General features: G+C 39.8%; 1 protein-coding gene across 1 annotated transcript; it reads right to left on the reverse strand.

The window, feature by feature from the left end:
• Positions 1-1,949: 1,949 nt before the first annotated feature.
• Positions 1,950-13,064, reverse strand: LOC125888576 (metabotropic glutamate receptor 1-like). Its single transcript, XM_049575986.1, is given in 16 exon segments — positions 1,950-2,369; positions 2,456-2,928; positions 3,025-3,148; positions 3,547-3,765; positions 3,867-4,418; positions 4,905-5,140; positions 5,143-5,191; positions 5,896-6,235; positions 6,381-6,608; positions 8,185-8,594; positions 8,681-9,153; positions 9,252-9,396; positions 10,532-10,723; positions 10,825-11,376; positions 11,816-12,103; positions 12,741-13,064. Coding segments are annotated over 16 exon segments (5,025 nt in total).
• Positions 13,065-14,714: the final 1,650 nt, after the last annotated feature.

Consider the following 14,714-nt stretch of genomic DNA (forward strand, 5'->3'; position numbering starts at 1 on the left):
GGCTGGTCCAGGACTGAAGGAACACTCCAGCTCACAAAGCTTAAATATTTCAAAGGCAGGATTATCAGAGGCAGCTGCCTTTGGTACCATTCAATTGTTTTAAGTATTTCAGGATGCAAGTAATTTATACATAGTTAGCACACATAAATCTGAGGGGACTGCCCACATACGGTAGTTGTGACATCATTAAAGTTAACACTTTATGTTCCTGGGGTGGGGTCAATACAGTAGTCTAAGTTATTTTTAAAAAAGAGCAGTGACTTTCATCTCAACAAATATGTCGAAATAAGCCACTGAGAGGTGAATGACGTGTTCTGGGTTAAAAATAAACCAATGTCTAGTGTGCTGTATATGTTTGGATTCAGTGATCCTTTGATTAATAACTTGACAAACACATGTTTACCCTAGCGTAGGTAGAGAGGGGAATTGTCTATATTAAACCACAATGATTTGTGTGTGTGTGTGTGTGTGTGTGTGTGTGTGTGTGTGTGTGTGTGTGTGTGTGTGTACTTGTACATGCTACACAGTGAGCAGCAAAAAACCTATTTTAGCAACAGAGTGAGGACATTTTTTCAAAGTGAGGACATTTTGGCTGGTCCGCACTTTTTCAAAGGTCTGTTTGAGGGTTAATTGTGATGGTTAAGCTTAGGGTATGGGGCTAGGGAATGCATTCTATCAATGAGGGCCTCAAAAAAATAGAAGTACAAAAATGTGTGTGTGTGTCAATCAATCAATCAATCAATCAATCAATCAATCAATCAATCAAACTTTATTTATATAGCAGTTACACACAAAGTGCTTTACACAAGAAAGGAAGCCAATGCAGAGACTTTAAAATTGGCGTAATGTGTGCTCTCTTTCTGGTCCTCATCAGCACATGTGTAGCTGAATTTTGTAGTAACTGTAATTGAGCAATGTTTTTCTTAGGAAGCCCAGAAAGTAGAGCATTACAGTGGTTAACTCTGCAGGTAATAAAAGCATGCATTAGTGTCTCTGGGTAACCGGGGTTATGGTTGGGTTTGTTAAATATGTTACCTTTTATGAAATAATTGTTCTAAAATGAGCAGTCATTAAAGTCGACACAAGGGTCACTATCACGCTGTGCAGGTCTGTCATCTGGAGTAAGTTGTTATAATTGAGATCATTTCAGTGTGGGTAACTATGACTACCAGAGATATTGGTGTAACTCTGGGACAGATGAGGTGTATGACTGCAGCAGAGTGAGTTATGTAAAAGCAGAGCAGTTAAGAGCTTCATAACCATACAATAAGTGCTCACAGTCATCTGGATGATAACTTTACTCTTTACCTGGTACTCTCCTGTTGCGGACACTGATCTAACACGCTGAATCTGCAGAAAAAAAGGCTGACAGGGAGCAACAAGGGGCAACAGTGTAGGACACACCACGTCAACGAGGGCAGCAGACGCTCACAAACAGCTCAACTTTGACTGACGGAAGACCATTGGCTTGGTGTGTCAGGGCCTTATGGTGAGATGTCAGAGTTTGCAGGCCAGTCCCTTTCCAAGGCCTAAAACTCACTAGGCATAATGGGCGCCAGCAGGCAAAAGGCCATCAGGAATGTCACCAAGGTAGTCAAAATGGCATCAAAGAGGCTGTGGATTAGGGAAAGAGAGCCATGGGTGCTGGAGTTCAATCTGTATGTAAGCCCCGGTGTAATCAACACTTGATGGGTTGCCTGGGTGAGAGTGTCTAATTGTTGAAAGACCAGCAGACAATGACCCTAGCAAACAACACTGCTGATGTGTCCAGGTATATCGCAAGATGTACTCTGTGTTTCTATGTGTTAACTAGCAATGAGGCAACAGTATTTCCCCTTTTTTTAAATTGCATTTTAAACATTAATCTTTAATAGGTAATGTGACAACACAGATAAATTTAATTAAACTGGCTCCCTCATACATGCAAGACATGTAATCAACTGTCATTTTCATCTTTGCATCATGTTTTTCTTGTTGTTTTTTTCTGGTTTCAGAATAATGATGTAGCACTTTGGAGCAAAAATGCAAAAAAGGAGACCATAAGCTGAGGCTAAAATAGCAAAAATATGAACAGCCACTGTGTATTTCCCAGCTGTGCTCACATAAACTGGAATAAAGGTAATCCACACTGCAAAGAATATCAGCATGCTGAAGGTAATGAACTTTGCCTCGTTAAAATTGTCAGGTAGCTTCCTCGCCAAAAATGCCATTAGGAAGCACATGCAGGCCAAAATGCCAATGTATCCAAGAACACACCAGAAGCCAACCTCTGAACCAGTAACACACTCAATGATGATGGAAGCACTGTAATCTGTGTTGTTGTTGGCATGAGGTGGACTGGTGAGCAGCCAGATCAGACAGATTATTACCTGAGTGGAGGGAAAAACAGGATCTTCATGTTTGATCAACACAGTTGAAAACATTTATAGCGTTTACTTAAAGAAAATATTTCTACCTGAACAGCTGTTCCTAAAAGCACACTGGCTCTCTGCTGTTTGGGTCCAAACCACTTCATGACATTACTCCCTGGCAGTGTGGACCTAAAAGCCACAAGGACCACTGCTGTCTTGGCCAGCAGGCATGAAATGCAGAGGGCAAAACTGATCCCAAATGCAGGGTACCTGATACGGCAAAGCCAGTCTGAAGGCTCTCCAATGAACAGCAGACCAACAAGGAAACAGACAGCAAGAAACACCAAGAGTAGGAAGCTCAATTCCATGTTGTTGGCCCGAACCAGTGGAGTGTCTTTGTATGCGAAGAATATGGCAAGGACAGAGAGAGAAATACATGCTCCAACAACAGATACAACACACAGCACAATACCCATCAACTCAAAGTAGGACAGGAACTCAATAGTCTTTGGGATGCAGTGATCTCTGACTTTATTGGGCCATGTGTCCTCTGAGCAGCGTGAGCACTCTAAAGAATCTGGAGACAGGGAGAGAGAACACCTTTTTAATTTAGAAAAGCCATATTTAGATACAGCACAATTGAGAAAGGGTGATAAAAGTCAGCACAACACACCAGTCTCATTACTAACTTCGCCCTCAGCACAGGGGACACAGTCAAAACAGCAGATAGGCTCCCCCTTTCTCCTGGCGATGCGGTAACCTGGAGGACAACTGTCGCTGCATACAGACCGGGAAGCCTGAGAGGCAAAATTCAGCCACTCAGAAAGACAAGACAATGTATATTCACAAGTGTCTCTGCTTTGTCATACAATACTAGTACCTGCAGACTCTATTTCAGATACAGACTTTAAGGTGTAATTATCTCAGGTACACTATAACACAATTCACTCTATAAGCTATTACGATAATTACACTTAACTGCAAATTGTTATCACAATATTGGGTTATTGATGAGGTTTATGCTTGTATATGCAACTGAGTTCGAAAAGGTTATATTTGATTTTGATATTTTCTTCTGCTAACAAAGAAGTATATTGCACACTGTTAAGATAATTCTAGCTGATGTGTTGATCAACAGTACATACAGCAGCCTAAGAGGTGAACATGGTCTTAAGCCTGTTTGCAGAGAACACACCTGCTTCCCAACAGGCCACTGAATCACTGATTCATTTATGAGCAGGCTGCGTCCAGGTGAGGAGGCGTCATAGAAACCTACTTTTACCAAATGTAGTGATCCATCGGGCCTCCTTTGCCAGTTTAAGAGATCATAATAAGCAATGGGGTCACCGTTTTGATCAAAGTTTACTTTCTCACTCAGTACAGAAAAATTAACATGCTTCATGTAGTGCATTAGCTGAGAATGGAAGGCAAACAGGTTATGTAAACACTAACAACACTGTTGTTGACTTATTTCTTATTACGTGATAATAATATTTAAGCTATAACTAGTCTCACCTGCCAAGGTTTAACAGTTTTCGGATCTGCACAGGCACCATTAAGGAAAGGCCCCTGTCCAATTAGGCAGTTACTCATATCCTGCAAGGCATGGGCCACCACATACACAGCCTTGTAGACATTATAGGACACTCTTAGCTGTGTCACATCAGAATAAGGAGAGTAAACATCATTTAAATTCTCTGTCCCTTTACATGGCAATCTGTCGAGGTAGTTGTCACCTCCATGTGAGTGGTCATTCATTGACCCGTTCAATCGGCAGTTAAACAGCTCTTCCCAAAATTCTGTCAAGATAGCTGATTCATGAATATTGGATGGTCTAAGTCCAGCGAGGTGTTGTTTGAGCCCTGGAATCACATCAGCTCTGCGAATGGCAAATCCTAGTGTTCCTGTCAGCAGATCTCCAAAATTTTCCCAGAGAGAACTGGAAGTGGCCCATGCCTCACTGGCGATCCATTGCAGGCCAGTAATGTTACGACATCGGATCTCTCTCAGAATGACCTCCATCTCTAACGCACTACTGAAGTTAATGATGACCTTTGAAGAAGACATCTGTGAAATATAGGTACGAAATAATGAAAGTTTAACAGTTTTAAGAACTTTAATCAAGCTTTTTGACCCCCAACTTTATGTGAATATGACTGACATTTAAACACCTATAATATGGATCATAGCACTAAATATTACTGCAGTAATGAACAGATATAGATTTATTTAAAGATAAATAGAATGTGTTTATGAACAAGGCAAAATTGTGCATACATATAAATATAAAACTAACCAAAACAAAATAAAATGAGACTAAAATGGAAAATACATGAAGAAAGAAACAGAAACATGTTACATGACAATGCAACTGGTTGAAGAAATTCAGATTTAATTGTGTCTCCCGACTAAACCCTATGTCCTAGATGGTACAATATTATAACACATTACCACAAATTACAGTCTCGAATGGCTTCACATGGATATAATTGTATAAGCTTTACAAAGCTTGTATTTATTGTGTTTAAAAAATTTGTACTGACCCATCAGTACCTGAATAACATCCAGAAGCTTATCTAGAGCCTGCTGACTCAATACTACAGGGTAGAAGTGAGTGAAGGCAGCACACACACCATACTGCACTGACTCTTGCAGGAAAAACTGGATGGCAAAGCGAGCATAATCAGACTCTATGCCAATGACTCCCACCCAGGTCCAGCCAAAATAGCTCACCAGCTGGGCCAGGGCTTTGATCTGAAAGGCATCACTGGGCATGGTGCGCATGAATGTGGGAACTCCCTTTGGTTACTCAGACAGCTGCAAGATGCAAAATAGCTCACCTGGTATTATAGAAAACAATGATTAACCTTCTGCACACTTTGGCTAAATGAAAGGCTGTTGGAGAAGCATCACATTTCACATAAAAAAAAATACTGCTCTCTTTAGTAGTACTCAGTGGTGCCGTTTTCCCTGCACTTCAAATGGAAAAGACTAATTCGGTGTGTAGTGACTTAATTGCTCACCTGTAAAAGATTAAAATAAGTTCATACTGATTAAAAAATTATGTTATGTTTTATACATTACTGAAAATACAAATGTGTCATTTTTTACACTCACAGGATGATACTGGTGAATTCAAAGATTAAGCACTGAATACTTGAATTTCTGATCAACAGCAAATATATTTCATTCCTTTATAGTGAGAATTCTTTTCTGCTGAATTTGGTGATTTGACTTAATTGACGGATTGTGTGTATTTCTACAGCTGGAGAACATTTCTTCTTTTTAAGCGAAATAAATAATTAAAAAAAAAAAGAAAACAATGGAGTATCAACAAAAAAGCATTTTCAGAAAAACAGAATGGGGCAGCTGCACTTTACCCTGAAAAGTTGACAAGAAGTGTGGGTTTAACAGTACAGATATGAATAGCAACTGTGTGGCACTTAATTAATATGAAGAAACTGTGAAAGACTGATTTAACATGGCAAAAACATATTATTAACATGATCACAACAAAAGAGCACAGACTGTCAGGCAGTCTCACCAGGGGGATATGGAAAGAACCCAGGCTTCTTAGCAAGGCCATCGACACCCCAGAAGTAGCATCTCCTATGATTACTGGGGACACAGTATTTTGTGTAGCAGCACAGCCTAAATTAGAACTACTGTTTCTTCTGAGACCTTTGTCTCTGTTCACTCTAGTGCCTGTCTCTGGCTGTCCGTTCACCAACAGCAAAGATGCTCTCAGTGAGACAGGTATGTCACTACTGCTGTCACAGATATGGAAACCCAGCTTGAGCTGTGGCAAGAGGTCACTGCGCTGGTTGATCTCTTTGATTGCAAATGTCATGGTCTGCATCCAGCGCAGAGCACGAGAACTGAAACTGTACAGAAGTGAAAGCAGTTCATTACACAGCATTACTAAATGTATATTAAAATATCCATACACATATACAACAACCATAAAAAATACAGTGTACTGTGTATACACAAGTTTCTATCAAATACATTTAAGTATTCACTCACTACTTATACGAGTTAGGTGTTGGTTTTGTTGTGTATGTTTGAAGAGAAGACACAGGGCTGTAGTGTAGAGGGAATAAGCCTCCTATAACTACATCTCCATCTTCATACAGACTGTTTTTCTCCTCTTCCCCCAAGAAAACACAGTTATCCAGAGCAGCAGCTGAGCCAGGTTTGACCCAGAAGAGACCAAGGAATATGAGAAGCTCTGGCACCACCATGGCTGGTCCAGGACTGAAGGAACACTCCAGCTCACAAAGCTTAAATATTTCAATGGCAGGATTATCAGAGGCAGCTGCCCCTTTTGGTACCATTCAATTGTTTTAAGTATTTCAGGATGCAAGTAATTTATACATAGTTAGCACACATAAATCTGAGGGGACTGCCCACATACGGTAGTTGTGACATCATTAAAGTTAACACTTTATGTTCCTGGGGTGGGGTCAATACAGTAGTCTAAGTTATTTTTAAAAAAGAGCAGTGACTTTCATCTCAACAAATATGTCGAAATAAGCCACTGAGAGGTGAATGACGTGTTCTGGGTTAAAAATAAACCAATGTCTAGTGTGCTGTATATGTTTGGATTCAGTGATCCTTTGATTAATAACTTGACAAACACATGTTTACCCTAGCGTAGGTAGAGAGGGGAATTGTCTATATTAAACCACAATGATTTGTGTGTGTGTGTGTGTGTGTGTGTGTGTGTGTGTGTGTGTGTGTGTACTTGTACATGCTACACAGTGAGCAGCAAAAAACCTATTTTAGCAACAGAGTGAGGACATTTTTTCAAAGTGAGGACATTTTGGCTGGTCCGCACTTTTTCAAAGGTCTGTTTGAGGGTTAATTGTGATGGTTAAGCTTAGGGTATGGGGCTAGGGAATGCATTCTATCAATGAGGGCCTCAAAAAAATAGAAGTACAAAAATGTGTGTGTGTGTCAATCAACCAATCAATCAATCAATCAATCAATCAATCAAACTTTATTTATATAGCAGTTACACAGTGTGGGTAACTATGACTACCAGAGATATTGGTGTAACTCTGGGACAGATGAGGTGTATGACTGCAGCAGAGTGAGTTATGTAAAAGCAGAGCAGTTAAGAGCTTCATAACCATACAATAAGTGCTCACAGTCATCTGGATGATAACTTTACTCTTTACCTGGTACTCTCCTGTTGCCGACACTGATCTAACACGCTGAATCTGCAGAAAAAAAGGCTGACAGGGAGCAACAAGGGGCAACAGTGTAGGACACACCACGTCAACGAGGGCAGCAGACGCTCACAAACAGCTCAACTTTGACTGACGGAAGACCATTGGCTTGGTGTGTCAGGGCCTTATGGTGAGATGTCAGAGTTTGCAGGCCAGTCCCTTTCCAAGGCCTAAAACTCACTAGGCATAATGGCGCCAGCAGGCAAAAGGCCATCAGGAATGTCACCAAGGTAGTCAAAATGGCATCAAAGAGGCTGTGGATTAGGGAAAGAGAGCCATGGGTGCTGGAGTTCAATCTGTATGTAAGCCCCGGTGTAATCAACACTTGATGGGTTGCCTGGGTGAGAGTGTCTAATTGTTGAAAGACCAGCAGACAATGACCCTAGCAAACAACACTGCTGATGTGTCCAGGTATATCACAAGATGTACTCTGTGTTTCTATGTGTTAACTAGCAATGAGGCAACAGTATTTCCCCTTTTTTTAAATTGCATTTTAAACATTAATCTTTAATAGGTAATGTGACAACACAAATAAATTTAATTAAACTGGCTCCCTCATACATGCAAGACATGTAATCAACTGTCATTTTCATCTTTGCATCATGTTTTTCTTGTTGTTTTTTTCTGGTTTCAGAATAATGATGTAGCACTTTGGAGCAAAAATGCAAAAAAGGAGACCATAAGCTGAGGCTAAAATAGCAAAAATATGAACAGCCACTGTGTATTTCCCAGCTGTGCTCACATAAACTGGAATAAAGGTAATCCACACTGCAAAGAATATCAGCATGCTGAAGGTAATGAACTTTGCCTCGTTAAAATTGTCAGGTAGCTTCCTCGCCAAAAATGCCATTAGGAAGCACATGCAGGCCAAAATGCCAATGTATCCAAGAACACACCAGAAGCCAACCTCTGAACCAGTAACACACTCAGTGATGATGGAAGCACTGTAATCTGTGTTGTTGTTGGCATGAGGTGGACTGGTGAGCAGCCAGATCAGACAGATTATTACCTGAGTGGAGGGAAAAACAGGATCTTCATGTTTGATCAACACAGTTGAAAACATTTATAGCGTTTACTTAAAGAAAATATTTCTACCTGAACAGCTGTTCCTAAAAGCACACTGGCTCTCTGCTGTTTGGGTCCAAACCACTTCATGACATTACTCCCTGGCAGTGTGGACCTAAAAGCCACAAGGACCACTGCTGTCTTGGCCAGCAGGCATGAAATGCAGAGGGCAAAACTGATCCCAAATGCAGGGTACCTGATACTGCAAAGCCAGTCTGAAGGCTCTCCAATGAACAGCAGACCAACAAGGAAACAGACAGCAAGAAACACCAAGAGTAGGAAGCTCAATTCCATGTTGTTGGCCCGAACCAGTGGAGTGTCTTTGTATGTGAAGAATATGGCAAGGACGGAGAGAGAAATACATGCTCCAACAACAGATACAACACACAGCACAATACCCATCAACTCAAAGTAGGACAGGAACTCAATAGTCTTTGGGATGCAGTGATCTCTGACTTTACTGGGCCATGTGTCCTCTGAGCAGCGTGAGCACTCTAAAGAATCTGGAGACAGGGAGAGAGAACACCTTTTTAATTTAGAAAAGCCACATTTAGATACAAAACACTTGATAAAGGTCGATAAAAATCAGTACACAACACACCAGTCTCATTACTAACTTCGCCCTCAGCACAGGGGACACAGTCAAAACAGCAGATAGGCTCCCCCTTTCTCCTGGCGATGCGGTAACCTGGAGGACAACTGTCGCTGCATACAGACCGGGAAGCCTGAGAGGCAAAATTCAGCCACTCAGAAAGACACTGATTTCAATGTACAGTCACAAGTGTCTCTTCTTTGTAATGCAATAACAGTGCCTGCAGACTGTATACAGTATCAGATACAGATTTAAAGTGCAATTACCTCAATTACACAATATATGCTAATAACTATTACAGCAGTTTTATTTAATTGACCTTTTGCCTAACCTCGCCCCTTCTTGATGGTACGACAAGCTGTCAGAGTAAACATGGAGCCCACACTGTAACTTACTGTACTCCCTGAAGAAATGTTAATCATATTTTTGCAAAAATGAAATAATGATTTCTTGGCAGCAAAAACAGGTTAAATAGACAACGATAGAAGCTGAAGCCTAACTATAGGTGACCCACAGTTTAAAGTAACCAACCACATTAGTGGTGATCGCAACAGAAGACAATGAATAAAAAGGCAAACTTTGCCGATATTGAACCAGCTGTGTGGTATCACCGTGTGTGTGTGTGTGTGTGTGTGTTATAATCACTTAAAAGCAAATGCAGCATGTGTATACATTCAGTCGGCTATATCTTCAGCAGCAAGCTAGCTAACCATACACTTTTCAGGGTTTGATTTTGGTTTTAGAGCAGGAAAGAAACGAAACATTTAGCAACATTTAGCTCGAAAAACCACAAAAGCAGCCTAAAAATGAAGGAAATCTCAAACATTTGCATTAGAGTCAATGGAGCTCAGCTGTGTTGTTGCTGGACTCTGGTCTGAGCCAGCCTGATGCTACGTTATGATTGGCCAGTCTGCGTCCAGACTTAGAGAAGGGTCAACTGCAAACTGTTATCACAATATTGTTTTTTTAATTAACTTTTAATAATTTTTGAGGGTTTGAATAAGTTTAACATAAAAGTATATTGCACACTATTAATTACACTAAACTGCAAACTGTTATCACAATATTGGGTTATTGATGAGGTTTATGCTTGTATATGCAACTGAGTTCGAAAAGGTTATATTTGATTTTGATATTTTCTTCTGCTAACAAAAAAGTATATTGCACACTGTTAAGATAATTCTCGCTGATGTGTTGATCAACAGTACATACAGCAGCCTAAGAGGTGAACATGGTCTTAAGCCAGTTTGCAGAGAACACACCTGCTTCCCAACAGGCCACTGAATCACTGAGTCATTTATGAGCAGGCTGCGTCCAGATGAGGAGGCGTCATAGAAACCTACTTTTACCAAATGTAGTGATCCATCGGGCCTCCTTTGCCAGTTTAAGAGATCATAATAAGCAATGGGGTCACCATTTTGATCAAAGTTTACTTTCTCACCCAGTGCAGAAAAATTAACATGCTTCATGTAGTGCATTAGCTGAGGAAGGAAGAAAAACAGGTTATGTAAACACTAACAACACTGTTGTTGACTTATTTCTTATTACTTGAAGATTATATTTAAGCTATAACTAGTCTCACCTGCCAAGGTTTAACAGTCTTCGGATCTGCACAGGCACCATTAAGGAAAGGCCCCTGTCCAATTAGGCAGTTACTCATATCCTGCAAGGCATGGGCCACCACATACACAGCCTTGTAGACATTATAGGACACTCTTAGCTGTGTCACATCAGAATAAGGAGAGTAAACATCATTTAAATTCTCTGTCCCGTTACACAGTTCTCTGTCGAGGTAGTTGTCACCTCCATGTGAGTGGTCATTCATTGACCCGTTCAATCGGCAGTTAAAGAGCTCTTCCCAAAATTCTGTCAAGAAAGCTGATTCATGAATATTGGATGGTCTAAGTCCAGCGAGGTGTTGTTTGAGCCCTGGAATCACATCAGCTCTGCGGATGGCAAATCCTAGTGTTCCTGTCAGCAGATCTCCAAAATTTTCCCAGAGAGATTTGGCAGTGGCCCAAGCTTCACTGGCAATCCACTGCAGGCCGGTTATATTCCAGCGTCGGATCTCTCTTAGAATGACTTCCATCTCTGACTCACTACTGAAGTTAATGATGACCTTTGAAGAAGACATCTGTGAAATATAGGTATAGTTAATATTTAGTGAAATAATAAAAGTTAAACAGTTTACATAAATATGACATTTAAGCACCTATAACATAGAGCATAGCACTTAATATTAGTGTAGTAATGAACAGATACAGATTTATTTAAAGATGGATGGAAAATGTATATGAACAAGCCAATATTGTGCATAAAAATTATAAATGAAATAAAATAAATTAAAAATAACAAATACATATTACATAACAATGCAACTGGTTGAAGAAACCCAGGCTTAATGTATTTCCCAACTGAACCCTACGCCCTCAATGATACAATATCATAACACATCACCACTTACTAAAACCTCAAATGACTTAACACTGAAAACAACGGGCAAAAAACAGAGTAAGCTTTACAAAGCTTGTATTGATTGCATGTTTATAAAATTTGTATTGATCCATCAGTACCTGAATAACATCCAGAAGCTTATCTAGAGCCTGCTGACTCAGTACTACAGGGTAGAAGTGAGTGAAGGCAGTACACACACCATACTGCACTGACTCTTGCAGGAAAAGCTGGATGGCAAAGCGAGCATAATCAGTCTCCACGCCAATGACTCCCACCCAGGTCCAGCCAAAATAGCTCACCAGCTGGGCCAGGGCTTTGATCTGAAAGGCATCACTGGGCATGGTGCGCATGAATGTGGGGAACTCCCTTTGGTTACTCAGACAGCTGCAAGACGCAAAATAGCTCACCTGGTATTATAGAAAACAATGATTAACCTTCTGCACACTTTGGCTCACTGGAGAGGGTGTTGGACAAGCATCAAAATTCACATAGAAAATGAATACATAAATAAACACACAACTGTCTTTAGTAGTACTCAGTGGTGCAGTTTTCCCCGCACTTCAAATGAAAAGCTCACCTGCAAAAATGAGTTAACACTGATTTAAAAGGGGTCATGTTTTATACATTACTGAAAATGCAAATTTCTCATTTTTTACACTCACATGATGATACTGGTGAATTTACAGATTAAGCACTGTATACTGTTTTTAATGTATTTACAGATTAAGAACTCGTGTTTTTTTTTTTTTAATTGAAGGATTACTTGTTTCTCTACGTGTGGAGAACATCTCTTCTTTTTTAAGCTAAATAAATCATTAAAAAAAGAGGAGCATTTAAAAAAAGTGCATTATCAGAAAGATGGAATTGGGCTGCTGAAAAGCTGTCCAGAGACGTGGGTTTAACAGTACAGATATGATCAGCAACTGTGTGGCATGTAATTAATATAAGAAAAAAAAAAAAAACTGTAAAAGACCAATTTAACAAGGCAAAAAACTATATTAACATTATCACAACAAAAGAGCACAGACTGTCAGGCTGTCTCACCAGGGGGATATGGAAAGAACCCAGGCTTCTTAGCAAGGCCATCGACACCCCAGAAGCGGCATCTCCTATGATTACTGGGGACACAGTACTTTGTACAGCAGCACAGCCTAAATTAGAACTACTGTTTCTTCTGAGACCTTTGTCTCTGTTCCCACTCTCAACTCTAGTGCCTGTCTCTGGCTGTCCATTCACCAACAGCAAAGATGCTCTCAGAGACACAGGTATGTCATCACAGCTGTCACGGATGTGGAAACCAAGCTTGAGCTGTGGCAGGAGGTCACTGCGCTGGTTGATCTCTTTGATTGCAAAAGTCATGGTTTGCATCCAGCGTAAAGCACGAGAACTGAAACTGTACAGTGAAAAGCACTTCATTACACAGCATCAATGTAATTATATTAAAATGCAGACAGGTATACATCCATAGCAAACATAACATAAATGAAAAAAATACAATCTACTATTTATTGCACACATCGGTTACTATTAAATACATTCAAATATTCACTCACTATTTATACATATTAGGTGCTGGTTTTGTTTTGTATGTTTGAAGAGAAGACACAGGGCTGTAATGTAGAGGGAATAAGCCTCCTATAACTACATCTCCATCTTCATACAAACTGTTTTTCTCCTCTTCCCCCAAGAAAACACAGTTATCCAGAGCAGCAACTGAGCCAAGATTGCTGCAGATGAAACTGAGGAATATAAGAAGCTCTGCAGCTGGCACCACCATGGCTGGTCCAGGACTGAAGGAACACTCCACCTCAGAAAGCTTAAATATTTCAATGCCAGATTACTTGAGAGCAGCTGCTCTTTGTGGTCATATACAAAGAATTATGATATTTCAGGATGCAAGTTATGTATACACCGTAGTTAGCGCATATAAATCAAGGGGACTGCCCACATACGGTAGTTGTGACATCACTGAAAGTAACATCTTATGTTCCTGGGGTGGGGTTAATACAGTAGTCTGAATTAAAAAAGCAAATAATAAAAAAAAAAAAAACTTTTAACGAAACAAATTTGCCTTAATAAGCCACTGAGGGGTGAATGGGGTGAATTTGTTTTGAACACATATATGGCATTAAAAATAAAACAGTGTCTAGTGTTATATTTTTAGATTCGGTGATCTATTTATTCACAATTTGACATACACATGCCTGCCTTGGCATGGGTAGAAAGCAGAATTGTCCATATGTAACCACAATGATTCGCATGTGTGTGTGTGTGTGTGTGTGTGTGTGTGTACTTGTACATGCTACACAGTGAGCAACAAAAAACGTATTTTAGCACACATGCATTTGTGAATGTGTGTGAGAGAGAGGTTCCTTGAATATGTATTTGAGGGTCTTTTTAAAATTGCAATTGTTGACTGTTTTTTACATCAATATTCTTCAAATCTGTACATTTGTGTCATCAAAGTAAAATATGGGATTACAGATTTACCCTGTGTTTTAGATATTATTGTGTTGATAACTCACATTTCCATAAATAAACAACTACTTGAGGCTCTGAATCTTCATCTTCCTTTGTATAAAACATCCAGTTTTATACCAGATATCATGGAGTTGTTTTATAGAATGAAACTGCTGATTTATTGGATTGTCCCACCATCATGGTTCTTATATTGCCAGATTCCAGAGACTCTCCCTCTTTATATATGGCAGAATATGTCAACTTCCAACTTGCTATGTTGAGATACATGTAAAAATGTAAGAATTTAGTAACACGGATTGTTGTTTTTTTTTCATTAATATAAAAATTAATATAAAGTACAGGCACATAGAAGGACGTGTAATGATGGCAAATCTGTGTAGCCTAGATTGTCTGACTGAAAAAAAAAAATAAATAAATAAGATATAGCATGTGTTTGTAGCCTTTATAATGACTGTGATATGAGCTTAAAAGTAAAGGCAGGAAAAATACCCCAAAAAGGCCTAGGGCCCAAAGGGTTAACAGAAAAAAGTATCAGGC

The sequence above is a fragment of the Epinephelus fuscoguttatus genome, linkage group LG5, assembly GCF_011397635.1.
Source record: "Epinephelus fuscoguttatus linkage group LG5, E.fuscoguttatus.final_Chr_v1".
In the NCBI taxonomy this organism is placed as follows: Eukaryota; Metazoa; Chordata; class Actinopteri; order Perciformes; family Serranidae; genus Epinephelus; species Epinephelus fuscoguttatus.